The sequence below is a fragment of the Anastrepha obliqua genome, chromosome 1 (genome assembly GCF_027943255.1).
Source record: "Anastrepha obliqua isolate idAnaObli1 chromosome 1, idAnaObli1_1.0, whole genome shotgun sequence".
Lineage (NCBI taxonomy): Eukaryota > Metazoa > Arthropoda > Insecta > Diptera > Tephritidae > Anastrepha > Anastrepha obliqua.
Window position 1 is genome coordinate 153,031,791 of NC_072892.1, and position 24,476 is coordinate 153,056,266.

General features: G+C 37.7%; 1 protein-coding gene across 1 annotated transcript in view; it reads left to right on the forward strand.

Moving 5' to 3' along the window:
• LOC129253196 (neuropeptide F receptor) overlaps nt 1–24,241 on the forward strand; it is a 46,400-nt gene extending 22,159 nt beyond the window's left edge. Inside the window, exons 2-4 of the mRNA XM_054891472.1 lie at nt 678–1,059; nt 10,913–11,082; nt 23,336–24,241. Coding sequence (XP_054747447.1) covers nt 687–1,059; nt 10,913–11,082; nt 23,336–24,148 — 1,356 coding nt within the window. The 5' untranslated portion in view covers nt 678–686 and the 3' untranslated portion in view covers nt 24,149–24,241. The remainder of the gene's footprint in view (nt 1–677; nt 1,060–10,912; nt 11,083–23,335) is intronic.
• The last annotated feature ends 235 nt before the right edge of the window (nt 24,242–24,476 follow it).

Sequence of the window (24,476 nt, forward strand, 5' to 3'; positions counted from 1 at the left end):
AATTTAATAAAAAAGTTGACTACAACAATTTAATGTTTGTCATACGCCATGTCAATCATTTTTAATATGCTGAGCTATTGAAATTCGATATGAAAAAATCGAATTGATTAATTTAATATCCATCATACGCCCGGCCCAACTTAATAATTCTCTGCGATTGAAATTTGATAAAAAAAAGTTTAATGAATTAATGAATGTTCATCATACGCCATGGTAACGAATTTAAAAATCCTCAGGACTTGAAATTTGATAAGCAATACCTGAATTTTACTACTTTGTGTTCGTCATACGCCCTGCCAGCCTAATAAAAATTCTCTACTATTGAACATTCTAGGGCATATACAATTTATTTAAATATAAATCATATCGCTTTGCAACCCTGTAATACACAATTATAGAGCCACTGTACTGCATTAATTAATTTGTTCGATGCCCTTGAGAGATTATCTGCCGTCATATACATAATTTGAAGATGCAGCTTTTCTACGAATTCATTTAAATAGGGGAAACATAGAGAATTTTTGCATTTCCTTAGTTTTAGTGATCTATTTGGTAGCCCTAATACGAGTTGTTAACCAAAAGTTCAATTTCTAAGTTTTACATTATCTACTTTATCTTTCTTCCAACGCCCTTTTCCAATGTACCATACTTATAATTATATTTTCTTATCTTTTCAGATAATCAACATGACTCACGCAGATCAAGCGCTGAGCGCAAGCGTTCCTCCTGCCATTCCATTGGCAGGAATGTTGAATTCCTTTTCCCCTACCGCCGAATCCGAGGAAGCGGCTTCTATTACTGATTACCTTGAAGTGAATTTCGGCAACTTCAGTGCTCAGTCGAATACGAGTCTATTCGGTGCACAGGGAAAAGTTCTAGTTGAGAGATTTACACGAAATCGTGCCATCAGCGATTACTGGCACTACAAATTGATTAGCTTATATGTTGGGCTGATTATATTTGGCACAGTTGGCAATATACTCGTTGTGGTTGCAGTATTAAGAAAACCAATAATGCGCACTGCGCGAAATTTGTTCATACTGAATCTGGCCATTTCAGGTGAGTTAATAAAAGTTGTAATAAATTCTCCATTTTTTAATTTTTTCATTTGCTATATTCTTACTTGAATATCCCGTTTTTTCTAAATTTGGGGTTAAGTATTTTTCGAATACAAACGGTGACTGATTTGCGATGAAGTTCATCAGATTTTTGATATCAAGACCTGCTAAATTAGCAGGCGTAGAAAATAAGTGAGAACCCAATTCCTAAATTTTAGTCCCATAAAAGCAGATCAGCTAACGAAAAATTCTGAGATGATTTCATTTTACCCTCCATACAGCTAATGCAACAAGGTCCCTAAGTAGTTCCGCGTCTCACAGCATTCATACCTCGCAGATAGTGACCTATAAGGACACCCACGAAGTTTGATAGCTGAGATTTTGTCATCCTCAGAAGATCCCTGGAACGTCTCCGATTAACATGTGGCCAGAAGGATTTCGCGACCTTAGAAGTTTGTTTACTTGCCCAGCGCTTTCTGAGTTCAATGGAAGGTCATCGTTCCAGGAGCAGAGCGCAGGTTGTCAAAGGGATCCCAATTCTTGCCTTTCGTGGGAAAACTACCTCACAAATCCCTTGTCTGGCCAGGTCATCTGCCTCACAGTTAGCCAATGTCGCTATGACCAGGTACCCAGATGAGCCTTATGTCGAAGAATTCGGATGCAATCGAAAGTGAAACTAGGCATTCCCTGACCAATTTCAAATGCACCCTCATTTAGCCGAGAGCCCCAATTATAGTATAGAAATAAATATTTACTTACTTGACAGTTATTACCTAAGTGAGTAGCTACTCAGCTTCTTCTTTAATTGCGGCTCAGCTTCTTCTTTTATTAGATGGATGAACCTAAAGTTTTAAGGGTTAATTGAGTGTCCGTAAATCAAGTCGAGCCTGCAGCTCGAATTTCTCAGCTTGATTGCGGTTCGTGCAGTAGCAGTTTTGTCCGCGATGTCTCCTCATCTCACCTTCAGGTAAAGGCAACTGTAAATATAAAACATGCACACATTTTGGAAAATGGGCACGGCACAGCCTACTTACAAGTAAATATGTAAATAAGTCTAGAGGACTTTTAATCAGACCTCACCAAATTTTGGTAAACGAATTCAGTTTAAATTTATCAATTACACTATACAGAAAATTAGCTATTTTTCTGAGTATTGGAACAAACTATTTTTTTTAAGAGATTGAGTCAAAAGTAAAAACGTAACTTGAAGTTAACCTCCGAAATTGAAAAATGGGCCTTCGAAGTTTGCAATTGGGGCTTTAGTAACAAATTGTTTAGAACTAATGTGAAAATGAAGAAATGAAAAAAAAAAAAAAAATACCAGTCTAACGGTTAGACGTGATAGAAGTGAAACCTTCCGTAAAACAAACTGAGAGAGAACGAGACGAAAGCAGCATTAGGAGCGGGATAATTATAGGTTCATTATAATATTGCTATAAAGTTCATATTTTATTTTCTTCATTTTATTGTTATTCATCCTCAATGTTTTCAATTTCAACATATGATACGAGTGGCTTATGATAGCTAAAATATGATACAAATGCTTTGGTTTCGATGTTGTCAACATATCTTTGAAATACCGCGTCAATGGTTGTTTTTGATCGTGTTGTCGATTCAGTGCGATTGTTACACATTTTTAAATTGTATGTTGTATTGAGAAAATCAATTAAAGGAACCGCTGTGCTCAATGCAAAATTTACGTTAAAATCGCCACTTAAAATCATTGGAACTTTATCGTAATCTTTTCTAAGTATCCGCGATACTTCTAGTGTATACTTTATTAAATTTTCGTGGATGAATTCCGTGATGCTATTTATTGATTGATTCGGTGAAATATAAATTGCCACAATTAAAACTGTTTTTCCATTGCTCAATCTGGTTTCGCATGCACATATTTCTCCCACTTTAGAAAGCTGAACAGACAGTGATTCTAGTTGCTGTGCATTCAGATCTATCTGTGGAGTTACAATACGAGCACCGTCATTTTGATTGTGGTATATTGCAACACCGCCTGCAATTGCGGTAAATATTTAAAAATGAAAATATTTACGAATATAAAAATACGGACGCAATACAGCACACGCAGTTGCTATTATGAGCGTCGTAACGCGTATATTACACAGACGCACTAACATACACACAAACATTCGTAGGAGGCTTGGTCTAAGCAAGTATTAGGTAGTGTAGTTAGGTATACATAATGCCTTCTCGCTCACCGTGGCTCCGTAATACGCAGGCGCGCACACATACGTACTAGCATACATACAAACATACATACGTATGACGCTTGAACTAAACACCAAAGCAAGTAATATACTACACTGTATACATACTACAATACTCTCTATACTAGCGTGGCTCAGCAGTACGCAGCCACACACATATACGTATATCAACATATAACGCTTCGTAGTGTCGCTTTTTCGTTTCATCGAGTCTCAAATCACTCCCAACGATTCTAAAGAAGTTTTCACTTCAAAAATAAAAGTGTGGCCATATGAAATAGTAACGGGTATTTGTTTATCTGCACGAGAACTATCGATATCGATAACTATTGTTTGTTGGCTATGCTATTAGGGTTGAAAGATTACATCTTCGAAAACATAAAAACGTTGAATGTTAAAAAAATTGTTCGACCAATTTTTGAAGGGTTGGTGTTGTTGTAAAGGTAATGAAGCGCTCTTTATAAAAAATCAAACAAACCAACATTTAAAATTAAAGCACCCATTTTTTCAAAAACAAAATAAAAAAAAAATGTTTATTAAAAAAAAAGCCCGCAGTTTTTGCGATAGCCTCTTCACTCGAGTAAAATTTCTGACCGGCAAGCAAGTGATTAGCAAACACGGCACCCACTTTGAACGGACCTTTCTCATAGTCAAGTGCTCATACAATATAAACTCAACTCATTCTTTTAATATCTTTACGATGACAGCTAACCCACGCAACTTTGGGGATATTTTGATGTTGAGGTGTTACAGCCTCACTGCTTGACGATGTGCATCATTGGTGTCTCTGCCTCCGTTTGAAGTTAGCAAATCATCGTTTTATTGTTGTTTCTGATGGACCGGAGGTCCATCCATTATTCTGAAAATAACAAAAGTAGCTTCGCTCTAAGCACAACAACCCATGAACAAATGAACGGAATAGCATGAAATTTAAACAGCAGTCTTCTTTATAGCTATATATATATATATATATATATAATTGGCGCGTACACCATCCTCCTCCTATTTGTGGTGTGCGTCTTGATGTTGTTCCACAAATGGATGGACCTACAGTTTCAAGCCGACACCGAACGGCAGATATTTTGATGAGGAGCTTTTTCATGGCAGAAATACACTCGGAGGTTTGCCATTGCCTGCCGAGGGGCAACCGCTATTAGAAAAATGGTTTTCTTAATTTTGGTGTTTCACCGAGATTCGAACCGACGTTCTCTCTGTGAATTCCGAATGGTAGTCACGCACCAACCCATTCGGCTACGGCGACCGTAGCTAGTGCTAACTAAACTAAACTATGTAGTGCCATCTGTATTTCAGGCCCGGGAATTTCCAGCGCACATACTCCCTGGGAGCACTTTGCTTCTTTAAAAATAGTGATGAGCACACAAATATGGATTAAGAATTAGGTAAAAGGGAATAAAAGCAGTATTTTACAGGTAGATCGGACACATATTTGTACATTTTTAGTTATTTACATACATGACATAACTTTGATTAAATTTTTACTAACGCCCCAATTTTGAATTTCGAAACCCCACATCTGGATTTTGCACGATAACTTCGAAAATTGGAGAAGCTACTGTTTTAGTTATGACTCAATCTCAATCAAAAAAACCAAGCAAACCTTATTTCCTTATGAAACTCAGTAACCATCTGCAGTAATTTGAAACCGATCGAATCGGTCAGCAACTACAGCTACCTTCTTATACAAAGTGGAGTCCAAAATAAACAAGACTGAGCTAAAATAGGGTCATTGACCGGAATGTCCTTCAGGATACCGGTACAAGTCTTTTGGACGGCCCTTACGGACGCAAAACGTTTTCCTTTCATTGCCAAATGCAATTTTGCGAATAGGCAGAAGTCACAGAGAGCCATATCAGGCATATACGGTGAGTGATTAATGGTTAAAATGCGATGTATAGTCAAAAAGTTAGTCACAAGAGAGGATCGATGAGATGGTGTATTACCATGCAATAAGTGCCAGCTTCATCCTTCGCGGGCGAATTCGACAAATGCTATGCAACAAACACTTCAAAACGCCAAGATAGAAAATTACATTGACGGTTTGGCTCGTTGGCACGAACTCCTTGTAGACAAATCACTTGGAATCGTAAACACAAATGAGCATCGACTTGATTTTTGACTTCTCCAAACACGATTTTTTGGGTGATGGCTCATCTGGGGCCTTCCATTCGGCACTTCGACACCACGTTTCATCACCAGTTACAATGTAGTTCTCGTCTTTTCTCGCCTCTTTAATGAGGTCTTTCGAATGTTGTGTTCTGAGCAATTTTTGGTCTTCAGTTAATTTGTGCGGGATGAAACGTACACAGACCTGTGGTAAGTCCAAATGATCAGTTAAATCGATGTTTTGGAAATATCTAACTCTATGAATTTCAACAATGATTTCGGTTCATTTTTGATAAAGTTACGATCAATTTCGATGGAGTCTTCATTGTCAACCATCTCTGAAACGAGTAAACAACTCACGAACTTTGGGCGAGATAGACAATCATTGCCATAAACTTTTTTCATCAATTCAAATGTTTCGGTGAACATTTTAGCGTTACTAAAACAAAATTTTGCTCTTTGTTCGAAACTAATTTTTGCACCGATGACACAAACATACTGACACTTTAGACGCAATAACTTCGCTTTCACAGAACCGAATGTCACCGAGCTTTGAATGGAAGTCAGCTAGAGATGTAACTTCCAACACATGAACTCAAGAAAAAGATAACCTCATTTTTATGACGCCAGTCTTGTTTACTTTGGAATACACCTATTATAGTCAAAAAGTTGATTATTTTATACCTATTGAGGGGGTGAGCTAAATCTCATTGACGAAAATTAGGTTTCAGTTTATTCACCATTCTGGTGGTGGTGGTGGAAATGATTTCTGAGTGACACATCCCAGACCCAATTAGCATAAAATATGCCATTTTTAACCACTGCTTCTATTAGTCAAACCAAGATGAATCTGCCTATGTCGTCTATTTTGTTTTCTGCTATTTATTTTAAGTTAAACATCGAGAATTCCGCCAGGATTCTGTGTCGTAGGCCACCAAAACTTGGGCACTCACGTAGATAGTGAAACATTGCAGCTTCAACATCCATCCTCTTGCGGCCACCAAATCTTCCTATGGCCTCCTAAAGACCGGTTATGGTTGACTCACTACTTCAAATAGCCAGAGTTGTCAAGTAGGATTGTAACTGGCAGCAAAACTGCGGTTATAAATATTTAAATAAAATTAAAATTAATTATAAAATGAATAAAGAATAGAAAAAAGTTATTCGCTATCTACCTGCGCAAAAGTAAAATACAGGGTGGCTGATGAATTTTGCTACATTAAGAAACTCAAATAACTTTTTTTTTAGTGTATGGAATTCATTTATTTTTTTCAAGTTGAAGGTCATTAAATTTTATTAAATGTAGCTTAACTAGTCTTAAAAATAATTGAATTTAAATGCCCTCCATGCTCGTTGACACAAGTGCGGCATCTTAGTAAAAAGTTGTTCATTGCTGCTTTGAGAGTTGCGACAGGAATAGCCGCAATTGTTGCCCAAATGGATTGTTTTAGTTCATCCAAATTTGTTGGCTTTGTTTTATAAACTTCTTGTTTACATACCATAAACCCCACAAGAAAAAGTCAGGTGCAGTAAGGTCAGGCGACCTGGGGGGCCAACGAAATTCGGAGTTTCTTGAAATCAGTTTATTGGGAAATTTTCGTCGCAACTCTGTCATAACAGTCTGGGCTATGTGATACGTTGCCCCATCTTGTTGAAACCACACAGAGTTGAAAGGAATTCTCTTTCGGCGTAGTTCTGGATAGAAAAATTCTTTCAGCATTTTCAAATAACGGTCTCCAGTAACCGTAACGGTGTGACCATTTTCTTCAAAAAAATAAGGCCCGACAATACAGCGTGAAGAAACCGCACACCACACTGTCACGCGAAGAGGATGCAATTCCGTCTCGTGGAGTATCTGTGGGTTAGAAGTACTCCATATTCGACAATTTTGTTTGTTCACATTGCCGTTTAAATCGAAATGGGCCTCATCAGACATGAAAAGGCAGTTTAACATGTTTTGGTCTTCTTCCAACATTTGCCGGATCTTCTGGCAAAATTCCAAGCGAATCGGCAAGTCTGCTGCATTCAGTTTGTTAACCATTTGAATTTTGTAGGGAAATAAGTCTAAATCTTTGTGCATTATTGTTTGCAAAGACTGTCGGCTGACACCAAGTTGAGCAGATAAGCTTCTTGTTGAAACCCTTGGATTGCTTTGTATAGCTGCAGCTACAGCAGCGATCGTTCCCTCCGTCCGAACTGGTGGGTTTCGATGATAAGGCCTTCTTGCGACTGTTCCTTGCTCAGCAAAATTATTCACCAGTCTCATTATGGTCCATCTGCTCGGGGGATCGCCGCCAAACATCCGCCTGTACTCTCTCTGTACCAAAACTACGGACTCCAGTGCGTGATAGCGGCGGACTATACAAATTCTTGTTTGCGTGTCCCAGTTATCCATTTTAATAAATTTTAAAGATCAATCTGCAAATTAAAACAAAAATGGAACAGGTAACTTAAAAAGAAAAAAAGTTATTCAATTTTTTTTTGGTAGCGGCTTTCATCAGCCACCCTGTACCTTACGAAAAAAATCCGCTGCGATTTGCAGTAAATTACAATATAATATCACAGAAGAATTTATTACTATAAAATAACGTAGAATGGGAACGGCATCTTTTTTTAAGTAAATATTTAATATATAACGGGTGATTTTTTAGCTATTATCTTTTTAAACAGTTGGTTTAAGCAGCTGACGCCCGTTTCGTGTTTTGTTTCACTGTCAAACATCTTCAGTTTGGTCTACAATTGAACCATGAATCGCCTTAGAACAACGAACAACGCTTGGAAATCATTGAATTTTATTATAAAACTGCGTGCTCTATTAAGAAAGTTTAAAATCCACTTTTTCATCGAAAAATTGTGTTCAGCAACGAAGCTCATTTTTGGATCAATGGGTGCGTAAAAAAGCAGAATTGTCGGCTTGGAGTGAAGATCAGCCAGAAGAATTGCAAGAGCTACCAATGTATCCAGAAAAGGTCACAGTTTGGTGCGGTTTATGGGCTGGAGGTATCATTGGACCGAACTTCTTCAAAGATGCTGCGAATCGTAACGTAACTGTGAATGGTGAGCGCTACCGTGAAATGATATCCAACTTTTTTTGCCCAAAATGCATGACATGTGGTTTCAGCAAGACGATGCCACATGCCACACAGCAAGCGTAACAATGGACTTGTTGAGAGGCGAGTTTGATGAACATTTTATTTCACGTTCGGGACCTGTCAATTGGCCACCCAGATCGTGCGATATAACGCCTTTAGATTATTTTTTGTGAGGCTATGTTAAAGCTCATGTCTATTCAGACAAGCCTGCTTCAATTAACGCATTGGAAGGCAACATTAAAGCATTTATATGTGACATAGCGGCCGAAACATTGGAAAGAGTATGCCAAAATTGGACTAAGCGGATGGACCATTTGAAGCGCAGTCGCGGTCAAAATTTGCATGAAATAATCTTCAAATATTAAATTATATGGACTGTACTATCGATTTAAATAAAAATTTCATTCATTTTTCTGACTTTTGCTTGTGTTTTTGTTTTTAACTTTCCTATAGCTCTTAAAAAATCACCCTTTATAATAGGGCTTTTATATAGTTGGCCGTACTTACATTTTTCATTATTTATTTTATTATGTTCCTACTCTTTGCATCTGGTCAGCCCCATATAAATTTCTATATAAATTGGCTTAGAATTTTTATTTTTTTTTTCGTTTTTTGAGTTGGCTAAATTATGAAAGTTATTCATGATTAAATGTAAATAACCTGGCGCGCTTACAAAATTTTATAAATTTGGTTATTGTGTAGCTATGGTAATTTCCACTTAATTTTGAATTGCCCTATAGTTGCTTCGCAAAGTATACTGCTTGAAATTCATATTAAATTCACTAAAATTACAATTTTTATGCGCATACTCATACACTCCTACATTCAAGCGTAAGTGTTTCATCCTCTTTGACTTTAAATTTAATTTTGTTTTGAAGCTTTTATTTCTTCTTTGTTCTACTGTTAGCGTCAAAATAAAGTGTGCATCACATTTTGAAAAATTTTGACTATTTCTTTATTTATTTTGTATTATAATTTCATTTATTTTTTTATACAGACATGGTTCATACTACGACAGGAAGCATATAAATTTTCGAACTTTGTAAATTAAAAAAAAAAAAAAATCGAAAAAAAAAATTCAAATTTTTTACTCAGAATTAGTCTAGTGCACTTAGTCTAGCGGAAGTGCACTAGCCTGCCATCCCAGAGGTAGTGGGTTTGAATCCCAGCACGGTCCTCACACTTTTCCAAACTTATTTACTTTCCCTGTTTCTAAAACAAAAAACAAAATTGATTCGTCAACCCCAAAAACTTATGCTTTCCATCCCTACTCCCACACAATAGTCAGCGCATTATTTGCATTGTGACTGCTAAAACAAGCAAAATCAGTGGCATTACATTAGTGGCGACAGCAAGAGAAAGCGGGCAATCGTGGTATTGCGCAGACACACCAACAAATTAGCGAAGTCCTTAACCATGTGTGCGATGCTTCTGGCAGAAAAATGTGAAACACAGATGGCGCTTAGACAGTAGAAGGCGTTGTTCCTAAGCAACGACAGGTGGGCATTCCCATTATTTAGGACTGGTAGCGCCAGGCTAATCACCTACCCTGTCAGAAATAGAAATAGATTAACGAAACCAATGTAACACTGAGTCTTGTCGAGGCCCTATGCTCCCAAGTGGAGTGAACAAGAAAAAAACTCAGAATTAGAAAACTTTGAGGTATGCAGTTGCATAGATCATTAAATTTTGGTATAACAAAATCTAAGTTTCAAGTATCACAGATCGAAAATCATACTGATTTTTGAGAATTTTTTTTGCGGGCTTCTTCATTTTTCCATTTAGCGCCTACTGCACATTTTTCTACATGAAAGAGAACACCCAACACCGTCGGCAGAAAAAATTGTCAAAAATTAACGCGATTTTTAAACCACTTGAAACTTGCACTTTATTATATCAAAATTTAACCATCAATAAATCTGCATACCTGAAAATTTTATAGAAATTCGAAGTAACAATTTTAAAATTTTTATGAAAATTTGCCGAATTTTTTTTTAATTTTATACTAAGTTCAAAACTTTGTTTTATAGGATTCTTGTTGTAGTATGAAAATAATTTTTATAAAAAAATCATTGAACTTATCAAAAAATAGATAAATAGTTAAAACATATCAATATGTGATGTGCTCTTTATTTTGACGCTGAGGGTATGTTGATACTCATGAATGTAGGTTGCCATTGGGGTTACCAACGTGGGTAGCAAACAAAATAGGGTAAACAATCTATGTTTTTTTTGTGTTTTCCTTTTGCTTTATTTTTACAGATGTACGAATAAGCGTCCGACTTAAATTTATTTTTATACACTCGGAAAATAAATAATATTCGTATTTACCCCAGTTTAAGAGCTCTTTTTTTGAGCTTTGCACTCATATGAAACAACATTTTAATTTCGAGTTTCGTTGCTACTGTTTCAGATTTACTGTTATGCGTAATAACTATGCCCATAACTTTGCTGGAGATTCTTTCCAAATACTGGCCGTTTGGTATGTTCGAATTGCTGTGCAAATTGGTTGCTATGCTGCAAGCTGTGAGCATATTTGTGTCGACGATTTCGATAACAGCCATAGCGTTTGATAGATATCAGGTGAGTGAGTGGCTGTATGACCACATTTTGTCTTGTATAAATATGTATGTATATTAGGGCGGGTAAATTTTTTTCGGCATCGTTCCTCGCGTATTCGAGTTTTACATCAAATTCTAAGAAAAAGTCTACTACAGCCATAGCTCTAAAGTCATTTTCGAGCTCCTCAAATTTTAAAAGAAACTGTGTTGAATTTATATGAAGTTAAGTGCTTACTTAAGTTTGTTCATTCAATTCATTCATATAAATTTAGTTCATGAAAATACAAACTTCTTACATATCAAATACATGAGTTTAAAGTTTTAGCAAATGAATATTTCGCTAAAGAAAAATCAATTGATATACAAGTAGAACTCGAGATCCTAAGGCTACACATAGTCTTTTTTGCGGAATATTAAAATTTATATGGTAAAAAAGAAAATAATGTTTATGTGTGGCTCGAAGTTGGACGGAAGAGTTGGTGGGGAGTGTTATGCGACGAGCTTCCCATCACTCATAGTCTTAGGCTTTCAGACCACTTTAGTGTTTTCCAAGCGGAGGTAGCCGCAATTAAAGAATCAGTGAATTGGTTGCTTACTTCTGTAATTATTGTAAAGCTCATAAATATTTACTCCGACAGCCAAGCGGCAATTAGAGCCTGGGGCTCGTTGCTTGTGCGTTCGAAATTAGTCGTGGAAAGCCTGACTTCATTATTAGGCTCATTGGGGTTCGTTGTTACGGTGGCTTGGCGGGAAACTGCTGGGCTGATGAGCTGGCTAGATAGATAACCCTGAAGACGGTTTTATCGCAAAACGAGTGGATTGGGATTCTCTTCAGAACCTGTTATCTACTTCTGGGGATCTCATGTCAATGCAGCGAGTGCTGGGTTAGTGCGCAAACGTGCAAAGCCGCTAGATCCTTCTGGCCACGGTTGGATTGGAAGCGCTCGAGGGAACTACTAAAACTGACAAATTCGCAGCTCTCGAATGTGGTGGGTATCTCTACCGGACATTGCAAGTTAGCTGTCCATGCGTTGGGAGTTGGGATTGTTTGGTCGTCAACCTCTGATCTAAAGCTCTTCCTTTTCTTCCTTTTTCCTCCTGTTGTGTTCTTTTTCTGATGTTACAACTATAAACTTATTAATAAATATTTAGATTTTAGATCATTTTTCTTTCACCACAAGATGTATTTACTCTGCTTTATATCTTAACAATCATAGCAAGAAAATCTTTGTTTACTTCTCTAGTCCGATCCAAATTTGAATTTGCTTCTATTATGTGGTATCCATTTTATGTCTCAAACTCAATAGAATTGAGCCGCTACAACATAGCTTCACTCATTTCTCCCTGAAACTACTTCATTTGGATGATCCATGTCCTTCATATAATGCTTCCTGCTTGCTGATAAATCAGAAATCTCCTGGAAGTAGGCAAAAGATAAGGTTCTTAAATTGCACAGATTGGATATGGTTTTGCTGTAATTAACCGTTAAACAAGTTGGTAATGAGGATGTGGTAACAAAATGGTACGGAAGCGCTAGTTGGATTCTGGATGAGCCACCACTTTAACCAACCAACCAACCTACCAGCCTCTCTATTTTAGTATTAATTAAAGAAACCTTCTACCAAAATTTGCTGGGGCTCAAAACGGCCTCCATAACTATGCTATTTTTCTCTTATAATTTTATCTAGAATTCGAATCTGCAAGGAACGACATGGATGAAAATTTTCCGTACAAATTGATCCGCCTTAATGCCCATATGTGTGTATTCTTTCCACTTATTTGTATTTATATTTTTATTCATGTATTCGTATCCATTACTTTGTTTGTTGATATTTAAGATCAAGTCCTTGTACATATAAAAATATTTATACTTGAACACAAACACATATCCATATGCACGTATGCATATACACACACAAGCACACATGTGGTCACTGTTTTCCAAGTGGTCTCAATTATCTTTGTTACAAAATTAAAGTATCGATTCTTCAGTTTGGTATCAATTCATGGCAATTGAAATAAATATTTTGAAGTCATTTAATGCGAATGCAGCTGGGAACAAAAATATACTTCCAGTGACAACAAGTACTCACTGTGTGGAATGAGTTGCAAAATTCTACTTAAAAAAAACGACGAACGAAGAAAGCTGCCACTAAAATGTATCGAGATTAAGTAGAGCAGGCCCTGGGGAATAAATATTTACTTAGTGATAAACTTAAAGTTTGTAAGAAAACGAGTTTGAGGCTGCTTATGCTGGTACGAAGTAGGACCTATTCATATCCTTACTAATGAAGCAAACAGGAGAATCAGAGGGTATGAAAAGTGTACGTGATATTGCAAAATGCACCAAAATACACAAAACCATTTAAATATCGGCGCTATGCTGGTTGACAAAGAATTATTGAAATTTTTTTTGAAATTTTAATAGGTCGAGCCGTAGAGCTCCACGAGATTTGGTGGCTTCTAAAACACTCAGGCTAAAAGCCCATTGTATTTAAAGTGAAGGGAAAGTAAAAGGCTAGATAGTCAAGGAGGAAAGGAGAGAAGTGACAGAGAGAAAGAGGTAGGATGGAATAGAGACAGAGACTTAGATAGAAGTAGTTAGTCCTCTGAGAATTTTCCAGATTCTTTGGCAAATCTGTAAATATCCTCCAGTTTTAGAGAACGAATATTATTCATTTTAACGACATCGGAACCCAAAACTCGTAGCCGTGCTCTAGCAAAGGCAGCACACTCACAGAGAATTCAGAATTATACTTAGACCTGCCATAGGTTCTGTTACAAGCTAAGTCCGTTACAGGTATGAAATTATAATACCCTTTTTTAATGAAGTTAGTTTTATTTAATCATGTAAAATTAGAAAAAAACCAATTTAAATTATCATTAGACATTGCCACTATTTACTTTTACGCAAGCCCTCAAACGATTGGGCCATTCAGCTATTGCAGTACACGCGGTTTCCATGGATATTGACGTCGCTGCCCGAACCAAAGATTGTTTGAGACTCTCCAAATTTCTGTGAGGTCTTCGACAGGCGGCGTTCTACAATTCTGACAACAAGCTGAAGTAAAAAAGTAGTTTTTTCAGTAATTCTTTATTTATTCATAAATATTGAATCTTACATTTCAATTATTTATAAAATAATTCATTTAAATTTATAAATACATAGAGAAAGAAATAATAAATTTGTGTCTGTTACAGTTCAAAAATTAATCAATAATTAAACTCTGCAATAAGAAATTCTCTATAGCGTAAGGCCGAGTTTATAAAGCAAGTTAGTCTTTTCCAATTGTGGCCATTACTTATATCTATTACTTTTGCGTCATTTAGCTTCGCTGCGTTTAGGTATCTTGTTCTGATCTCCTTCAGTACCGGACATCTTCCTAAGAAGTGCTGTGTATCTTCTTTCTCGTTTAAATTACAGAGGGTGCATATTTTCTGGGTATTTCCATACGAGTTTGCATTTAGCTTTAGAAAACTACATCTTGCTTTGAAAATTGTTGTAAAGTCAGGTAGTCGCATATCTTCTTTAAAATATAATTCTCTTGCCTTGCCATGTTGAGATCTTTTACTTTCATTTTGGTAAGAAGTTGCACACAGCGATCTTTCCAGTCTGTAGCGGCGATGTTTTCTTCAAACTCCATTCCCATGTCGTTCAGATGCTTAAGCCAAAACACAGTGGGAGTCTGTTGTAATTATATTTGTAAATGGTTTTCCGGATATACTTCAGTTGTGTAGTTCTAAAGAATAAATGTGGCTACTTTCTAAATTAGTTTCTAGTGTTATTGCATAGTTCGGAGTGAACACGAGTAGTTTAAGGATTCGTTGAATGAAGTAACGTTGAAGTTTATTTACTTCAACGAATAAGGCAATCCCCTCAAACTTGCGCTGCGTAGGTTTGTATCGCCCTGCATACCGCTTGGAACAGCTCCCATTTTGATTTTAATGAAATGAATAGATTCGCTAAAAAATCGTTCCATGTGCAATTAATACTAGCTTTTGCTGAAGTATTTCTGGCTTCTAATTACATGCCGAATACAATTGTTGGGTTAGAGAATGACACCAAGATATTTGTATTCTGCCCCCAATTTAATTTCTTCACTTTGGTTCCAACATTTTTCTGCCTGCGAAAATAGACCACCTCTTCTAAAGACCATCATCTCCGATTTATTTGTGTTTACTTCCATATTCCATTCAGCGCAGTAATCTCCAAGGTTTTTAATCATGGATTCCATGACCTTAGGGTTATCCGCCAAGAGAACAATATCATCGGAATAAAGGAGAAGACGTTTATTCGTGCCCTCAACCAATAGTCCACCTTCCAAGTAGTCATGCAAATCATTTAGGTATATAGTGAACAATAATGGGGACAACAGACATACTTGTTTCACACCAGTGCAGGTTTCAAATAGTCTTTTCCCATCCAAACCACATATCTAGTATTCTCGTAGATATTTTCTGTCAAGTTCGCTATCTTGCTATATATGTCGAAGTTAATAAATCAACGGTTAAACTAAAGTATAACGGGTTTAGATCCGGACTTTCAGATGACAAATCTTCTGGGGCTATGAAACCAGGAATATTGTGTTTTAGCCACTGCTGAGAAATGCAACGAGTTTACAAGGTATTCCCCACCAAACTATTATGGAGGTTGGACGGTGGCCCCTTGGAACAACATTCTTAGCGCCTTTGGAAGTTTTAGCATAGATTTAGTTGTTTTGTTTCTTAAAAACTTCTTCAACAGTGATAAGGAATATTTTCATGGTTTTGAGTGCGTGCCACCGAAGAAGCTGCTGCATCTGCCGAGTCAAGCGCGCTACTAAAAGATGAACAGTTGAGCGATGGAAGACTTTCCTGTGGAGATCATCTCTAATTAGTCTTGACACAGATCTGGTCTGGACATTAATTTCCCTGGATATGATTTTCTGCTTTCCAAGGGGATTTCTGTGAATTCTTTCGCGAAAGGCTTTTATGTCTGCACTGGTTCGAACCACGCGAGGACGGCCACTACTTTGCCTGTCTATTACTTCAGACCTTTAGGAAAAAACGATTGATGGTGCGGTAAACAAACATTCTCGAAGTATTCTGTTTTTTCAGCAATTCGCAAAACTCATTTGCACTTTTATTCCACTTCTGTAATGCAATCACTGCAATGCGATTTTCCTTAGCTCCCCACTCCATAACTAACAAGCGACATTTGCCACGAAACCGAGTATAATTTATAAACAGACAATGCATACGAACAAAAGCATTGCATGCAAATTTGTTCTCGTTGTATGCACTGTAAAATTTGTCACAGGATTTATGGCAAGTCTAAGCATAATACAAGATGTGATCGTTCTGAGCAAAATTGTGATTGTGTCCAATCAGTCTTTGAGCTGTGGCTACGTTGATGTTTTCTTTTATTACCAACAAAATCTCAGTTTGCAGATTTCCTCATCGCTGAAAGCCGATTAACGGTCTAATGTTGGCCATACTTTCTGAATTATTTTTACCATGAATTGGGGAATAACTGACCAAAACTTGCCCCATGGCTTACTTCAACGACATAATTTGGAGCGTGTGGGGTTAGAGTAATCGCACCTAATATCGGTGTTTCATTGCTTATGCGAAATGTTTCAATGGCAGACATTTTGCAGAATAAAAAAAAATTTCCTCAAAAATGTTCAACAAAAATATGAACTAGTTTGGGGAAAAAGAAATCCATTATTATTAACTACAATTTTTGCGCAAATGGTTGAAAAGTGCTTTATGGACGATCTGTAGGTCTTGGGCGATGCTACGACTACTCAAATGCCGGTTAACTTGGATTATTTCTGTGATTTTATCAACATTTTCGACATTTTCTTTAAGCGGTTGACTACCCCTAACCATTATTTAAAAAATCGAAATATTTGAAAAACAAAAATTCTTCGATCAGACCAGAGTTTTTCATGTTTTTCAAAAGCAGTATACATTTTATTGAAATCTACCAAACAGTTCTTAAGTTACAGTGATCACCAGTTCAAAAAACATAGTTTTGAGAAAAACGCATTTAAAGTTTTGCCAGCGAGTCCTGGAGCGCCCGAGCGCACTCTGTTAAATGTTGAATAACTCGAAAAGTAGTTGTCGGATTCACTTAAAATTTTCGCACAATATTTTTACGATATTATACTTTAAGAAAATGCAAAAAAAAAAATCCAACACCAAAAATATCTAAGCGTGATCGCCGAAATCAAAACTTGCACGCGTCTGTTACAGTATCGGCACAGTAAACACCATTCACAATTTTAGCAATTTATCCTTTATAAAAAAAAAAAACTTTAAAATGTACTGAATTTTCTCTTTGTTGACTTCCCTGTAACTCAAAACTGAATGGAACATAGATTTATTTTTCTCCAATCTAATGTTTAAGGTAATCCACGTATATCCACATCATTACCGTTCGATTTATGAGTAATTGGAATAATGTTTTTCCTGCTTATTTTCAATTATATCGTAAACACGAAGTTTCATGCTGCCTTCATGGCACGAATATTTGTTCATTATTTAAGTTCCAAGCCATTCTTAACAAGCGGAAGAGATGTTCCGATATGTCAAAACTAACTTGATTCCAAAAGTTCATATTTCAGCATCTCTCTGCAGGTAAACATATTAAAATAATGTAATGGATAATAATGAACAAGAAAAATAACTGGTGCTAAATCAGCTTCATAATTTATGTCTGTTTTTCAATTTCTTTTATTTACTCTCAAAACAGTAATAACAATGTTCAAGTCCATTAAAATTTTCTTACATTTTTCATCTGACTTGGCACAGCTTGAGGGTAGGTTAAGCATACAAACATTCTAAAGTGACATCTAATCCGTTCAGCCAGCCCCTCCGTTTGCTGCGCAGACCATCATTTTAAAAATTTTCCTAATAAATTCAAGTCACTTTTGGATGCAAAACACTTGCACACACTTCCACGAAGTTGCCAAAAATTCAATGTTCGCTTTCTTTTCAATACATATGCAGATATACATATACACACATACAAACACCTTTCGTGCATTCGAAGAAAAGGCAGCTGTGCGTATATTAAAAGTTAGATTGCGGTTGATGTATCACAGCGTCGCCACAAGTCACGTATCCAACGTAGGGATGTGGTTCAAGGACAACAGTCGAAGACTAAAGTCTGCATACAGCGTATACAGTGCATTAAATAACTATGCTAAGTTCTGGCTTTTTGATTTGTTACTTAATTATGATAGTTTTCATATTTTTTATGAGAATTCGGGTGAGCACGAACAAACAGTTCGTACGACGCGGAATGTCATGCTGCAGCAGAAAGAAAAGATCCCGCCTAAAGAGCCACGCTGCGATCGCGAGCAACGCGAGCCATGTGGGAGCGCTACCGAGGCCTAAGAAAGGAAGAGAGACGTTTTATCAGAAAGAATAAATGAGAGGCTGAAATACGTGAGTGCGAGGAGCTTGAGACGCTGGTCGTTAGGAACAACGCCCGAAAATTCTACCAGAAAGTTCGGCGGCTTACAGAAGGTTTCAAGATCGGGGCGTTTTCCTGTAAGAACAAAGACGCCGAACTGGTGACTGACATTCTGAGCATACTTAAATTATGGAGGGAACACTTCTCGAACCTACTAAATAGTGATAGTTGTACATGTCACAGAGAATGTGAAGGTCCCGATACCCCAATCGTTGACGACGGAATTGTCGTTCCGCTACCCGATCATGACAATGAGCAACAAAGCCGCGGGCGCCGACGGACTGCCGGCTGAGCCTATGCAAAATATGGTCGGATGAAAGCATAGCTGCTAATTGGAATTTAAGTGTGCTCTGCCCAATCCTTAAGAAGAGCGATTCTGCAATCTGTGCCATTTACCGTGGGATTACTTTTCTAAATATCGCTTATAAGGTTCTAGCAAGCGTATTGTGTGAAAGGCTGAATCCCACCGTCAACCAACTGATCGGACATTATCAGTGTGGCTTTAGACCTGGAAAGTCTACCATCGACCAAATATTCTCAATACGCTAAATCTTGGAAAAGATAAACGAAAGGAGAATCGACACACACCATCCTTTTGTCGATTTCAAAGCTGCATTCGACAGTACGAAAAAGAGTTTCCTGCATGCCGCGATGTCTGAATTTGGTATCCCCACAAAACTAATACGGCTTTCCAAGATAACGTTTCTCAACACCAGCAGCGCCGTCATTGGGAAGGATCTCTCCGAGCCGTTTGATACCAAACGAGGTTTCAGACAGGGTGACTCGCAGTCGTGGGACTTTTTTAACCTGATGTTGGAAAGGATCGTACCAGCTGCAGAACATAATTGCTCAGGCACAATATTTTATAAGAGCGTACAAATGTTGGCGTATGACGATAATATTGGCATCATTGGCCGTAACAACCGCTGCCTTCTCCAAAATGGATAAAGAGGCAAAGCGAATGGGTCTCGTGGTGAACGAGGACAAAACGAAGTACCACCTGTCATTAAACAAACAGTCGGCGCACTCGCGTATCGGCATCCACGACACTATGGACAGTTATAATTTCGAAGTTGTAAAAGACTTCGTTTATTTAGGAACCAGCATTAACACCGCACTTGAAATCCAACGTAGAATCTCCCTTGCCAACAAGTGCTACTTTGGACTAAGTAGGCAACTGAGCAGTAAAGTCCTCTCTCGACGAACAAAACTAACACTGTACAAGACTCTCATCATGCCCGTCCTAACGTATGGCGCAGAAGCGAGGACGATGACAACATTCGATGAAGCGACACTTGGAGTGTTTGAGAGAAAGATTCTGGCAACGGCGAATATCGCAGGCGATGGAACAATGAGCTGGATGAGCTTTACGACGACATGCGCTATGTCAGCGAATAAAGATCGACTACGTTGGCTGGGTCATCTCATCCGAAAGTATTCGATGCAGTACCAGCTGGTGGTAGCAGAGGAAGAGGAAGGCCTCCTCTGCGTTGGAAAGATCAGGTGGAGAAGGACTTGGCTTCACTTGGTGTGTCCAATTGACGCCGGTTAGCACAAGAAAGAAACGACTGGCGCGCTTTGTTAAACTCAGCCAAAATCACGTAAGTGGTTATCGCGCCAATTAAGAAGAAGGAAGAAAATAATATAACGCCAACAAAAAAAATGCAAAAAATGTCTTAAAAATTTACAACTTTTTAGTCCGAATCTTTGGAAAAATCAAGTTTGCAGTTTTATAGCCCATTACATTTTTGGGCAATAAATCGCAAATTTTGGAGTGACTCAAAGACCGCTAAGTTAAGCGTTAAGTTAAGTTTTTTTGTTTTGCTTACTTCTGCATTTTCTTCGTATGTCACACATATTTACATGCACTTTAGTCCTTGACTGCTTGTAAGTATGTGGAATATACACTGTGCATGCATTTATTTTACGACTGACTTGGGTGTGCTTAAGCTAAATAAATGCAAGCAAATGGGAAAAAACTATGCCAAACTTGTGTGAATTTCGGCGATATATTCGAAATGCAAATTTCGTCTTACTTCATGAAATACGAGCTAAAATGAACTTCTGAGCAAAATGTAACTCAAACAAATACATACAAAAATACACACTTACGCCCTTCCCACTCAAGTGTTTTAAAACAAAAATCACAAAAAGCTGATTTGAGTTCAGCGGAACTTCCGCTTTTATGTGTGGCGTATTTAAATTGCATTCACGCATACAAACATGCAAGTAAATAGCTTTGTGTACATAAATATTTGCTTCTGTACAATTTTCTTTGCTGGTAATTAGCTTCTGTTTTTGAGCGCACAAGCGAAAAGATGCCCGTTGCTTGTTCTTGTTGTCTGTATAAATGGCGCCCAATCTTACTACTCATGCCAATTCCTGCAGCCGGTTTTGTGAGGAAAAAATGTGGTTCCGTATATTTTCATGGTTTCAATTTGTTTATTTTTTATATGCCATTTGATTTTCTTCTTTTTCTTTTATTTGATACTAAAGCGCGAAATTTATTACGAGTATTTGTTTTCTCTGACAATTTTCGGGTTTTCCGCCGTTTCAATAGTTTCTTTTTTGTTGTTTTGCTTATTGAAGTAAACATCCTTGAATGTCAGTAAACATGCAACCAACGTAGCTGAGTGGCTTTTTGTGTGTCTATCATTCAGTTGGTCCGTGGTTCGATGTGCATCGAGCACGTGAATTATGAAATGATAGGTTTGGCAGCCGCCTCGTAAATAGAGACAGCGATGCCATTTAGACCACGAAATTGGTCCATAGTGAGCCGCAGGGGCTGGAGTACATTTCCCCTTCCATATTGAACCATCCTGAGCTTTTGACAAAGCGTATAAGGTTGTTGAAACCAAAGTGTAGGAGTAAAGAAGTAGGATCTTAAATATCGGTTCCTGCTTCTGGCTAAAGCCGGGCATATGCCAAAAAGGTGTTGCATTTTTTCCAACTCCTCCTCATTTCTGCAGCTATGACAGAAATCTTGCATGTAAACACCTAATCTCCTTGTATGATTTCCTATGAGACAATGTCCTGTGAGGGCCCTACTAAGGTCCTAACTTGAAGTCTACTTAATTTTATAATATTTTTGGACATACGTAGTTTTAGCCTTGGCCATGTTTGTCTAGCAATTTCACTGGTATTGGCACTAATACATCTTTGATTTACAGAACTTATTAGTACGTCCTTAATAAGAAGCTTGCTAGAGGTACCCCCATAAAATTACTCCTCTTTGGCATACAGGTACCTTCTCTTGCAAGTTGATCAGCCCTACAGTTCCCTGGTATATCTTTGGACCTGGAACCCAGCATATGATGATACGATATTGTTTGGTCATCTCATTAAGAGATTGGCGACAATGTAAGACACTCCTTGATATTATTTGGAATGCATCCAGCGCCCGTAGGGCAGCTTGGCTGCCTGATAGAATGCAGATATCTGTTGATGAGATTCTGTATCTCTAACCATTTTGAGGCTTCATGAGTATCTTTTTTTTCCGCTTGAAAAACACTACAGTGATCCCTTAGTTTAAAGGAGTCACTGATAAAAAGCTCTTTGTAATATAACCCTGACATTACACCGGTGTCCATTTTGTATTCGTCAGTGTAGATCTAAATAAGTGTATTGGGTGATGGTTCTTATTCAAGCCATTCCTATCTAGAAGGGATTTTCATTAAGAAATTCCTTTCGAAGCAGAGAATGGCAGGGTAATAGTCACAATCTCGGGTATATCCGTATAGGAGTCTAAGATGGCTGAATGTCCATGTGTGACAGTCTTCCATTGTGAGCTCGCTCTGAGCCTTAAAGTGGAACAAGCTGCTGAATATTTGCAGAAGAGATCTAGGGGCGGCAAATGAAATATGATGTCCAAAGTCATGGTTGGCGTAGTTTTCATGACGCCACATATCGCTAATTTCGCTGATTTCTGCATCTTAAGCAATAAATTAGTAAAGTTCTTTTCATGTATAGCACACTATCAGATAGCATTTCTATATAGAAGAATGGTCCTGACAATTGCAGTATAAAACCAAAGAGTTTAATTCCCCAGGTCTTACTTAAAGCTGTTTTACAGGCCAAAAAACAGGCCAAAGCGGTGCAGGCACAGGATTCTCACTTACTACTCTCAGGCCAATTACAGAGATGGCGAACGCTACTCTTTCCCTTACACCCTTTTTTGTTGTTTGGCCGAGCTCCTCCTCCTATTTGTGGCATGCGTCTTGATGTTGTTCCACAAATGGAGGGACCTACACTTTCCGAACGGCACATATTTTTTATGAGGAGCTTTTTCATGGCAGAAATACACTCGGAGATTTGCCATTGTCTGCCGGAGCGCAACCGGTATTAGAAAAATCTTTTTCTTCATTTTTGTGTTTCACGAAGATTCGAAAATACGTCTTCCGAATAGTTGTCACACGCCAACCCATTCGGCTATGGCGGCCGCTCTCTTCCTTGGCTCCCTGGAAATAACACCGTCTTCCCGGCAGCTGTCGATTACTCCAGAAGTGATAGAGCCTGCTTGCTTAACGACTTAACTAAATAACTTAGATGGATCACCGCCAAGCCTGGGTCTCTATTGTAGCGGTGGTCTACTCTGCAATACCTAATTTTACCTCTCGGTTCGGCTTTCAGCGCCCACTCTTTTTGTAGTCTAAGAATTATTAATTAATAATACAAATTTTACAGCTACATAACTCAAAATATTACATTGTATAACATTTATTTCTTTATTTCTCTCTCTATCTTTATTTCTTATTACGTACACAAAGAATTCTCATAATTCCTATTTTCTCTCTCACTTTCTTTTTGGCAGCTCATTGTGTATCCAACGCGGGATAGTCTCCAAGTTACTGGTGTAATCATCATACTAGGATTTATCTGGCTACTCGCAGTACTGCTGGCCAGCCCACTCTTCATTTATAAGCGGCTCGAGCAGGCTGAAATTCCGCCAATGCTGCAAGCGTTAGGCATCCACGGTGTTTGCTTTTGCGTCGAAGATTGGCCACTAAGCAACGGACGATTCTATTATTCCATTTTTTCCTTATGTGTGCAATATTTGGTGCCAATACTGATAGTTTCCGGTGCCTATTTTGGTATTTATAGAAAACTAAAGAGTCGCTCCACAGTCGTGGCAATGCAGACGCCACAACGCAAAGCCGAGCATGGCCGGCGTATGCATCGAACAAATGCTCTGCTAGTTACAATTTCTTGCATTTTCGGGCTTTCTTGGATGCCACTAAATGGTTTCAATTTGTACGTGGATATGCGCAGTCCAGTGGCGGTGACGGAGGGAATGCTTGTTGTATATGCTTTCTGTCATATGTTGGGCATGAGTTCGGCCTGCACGAATCCAATGCTTTATGGATGGCTGAATGAAAATTTCCGTAAAGAATTTAAAGAATTATTATGTCGTTCTAAAGAAAACACTAATGTTGCTCTTAATGGTCATACGACAGGGAGTGCGCAGACGCGTCGAAGACGTAAACATGCCGACATATCCAAGGGCGATTTGAAGTTATTACCCATCAGCAATGGCAATGGATTGCGAAGCGCCGGCAACGAGTCGGTAGCAATGACTGAAAATCCAATTTCTACAGAAGTAACCACATTGACAGCGGTAAATTGACAACAAAAACTCAAACAGAAACAGAAACAACGACAACTGAAAATACAACACAATAATTATAAGAATAGGCAAGAAAATAATTGTAAACAGATATAAAACTATTTGAACAATGTAATTTTGGATATTACAAATATGTATGGAGTCCTTCAAGTTTGAGTTTCTTTTATGAATGCAAATCAAAAACATGATTTAAATAACTGTTTATTGACAAATGTAGAGGGCCTAAAAAAGCCAAAAAAAATATTTTTCAAATCATCGTAAGTGTGCCCCATTTACAAATTTTGATTATTTTGGCGAAATTGGTGAAATTTTTTAAAAATAATTTAGA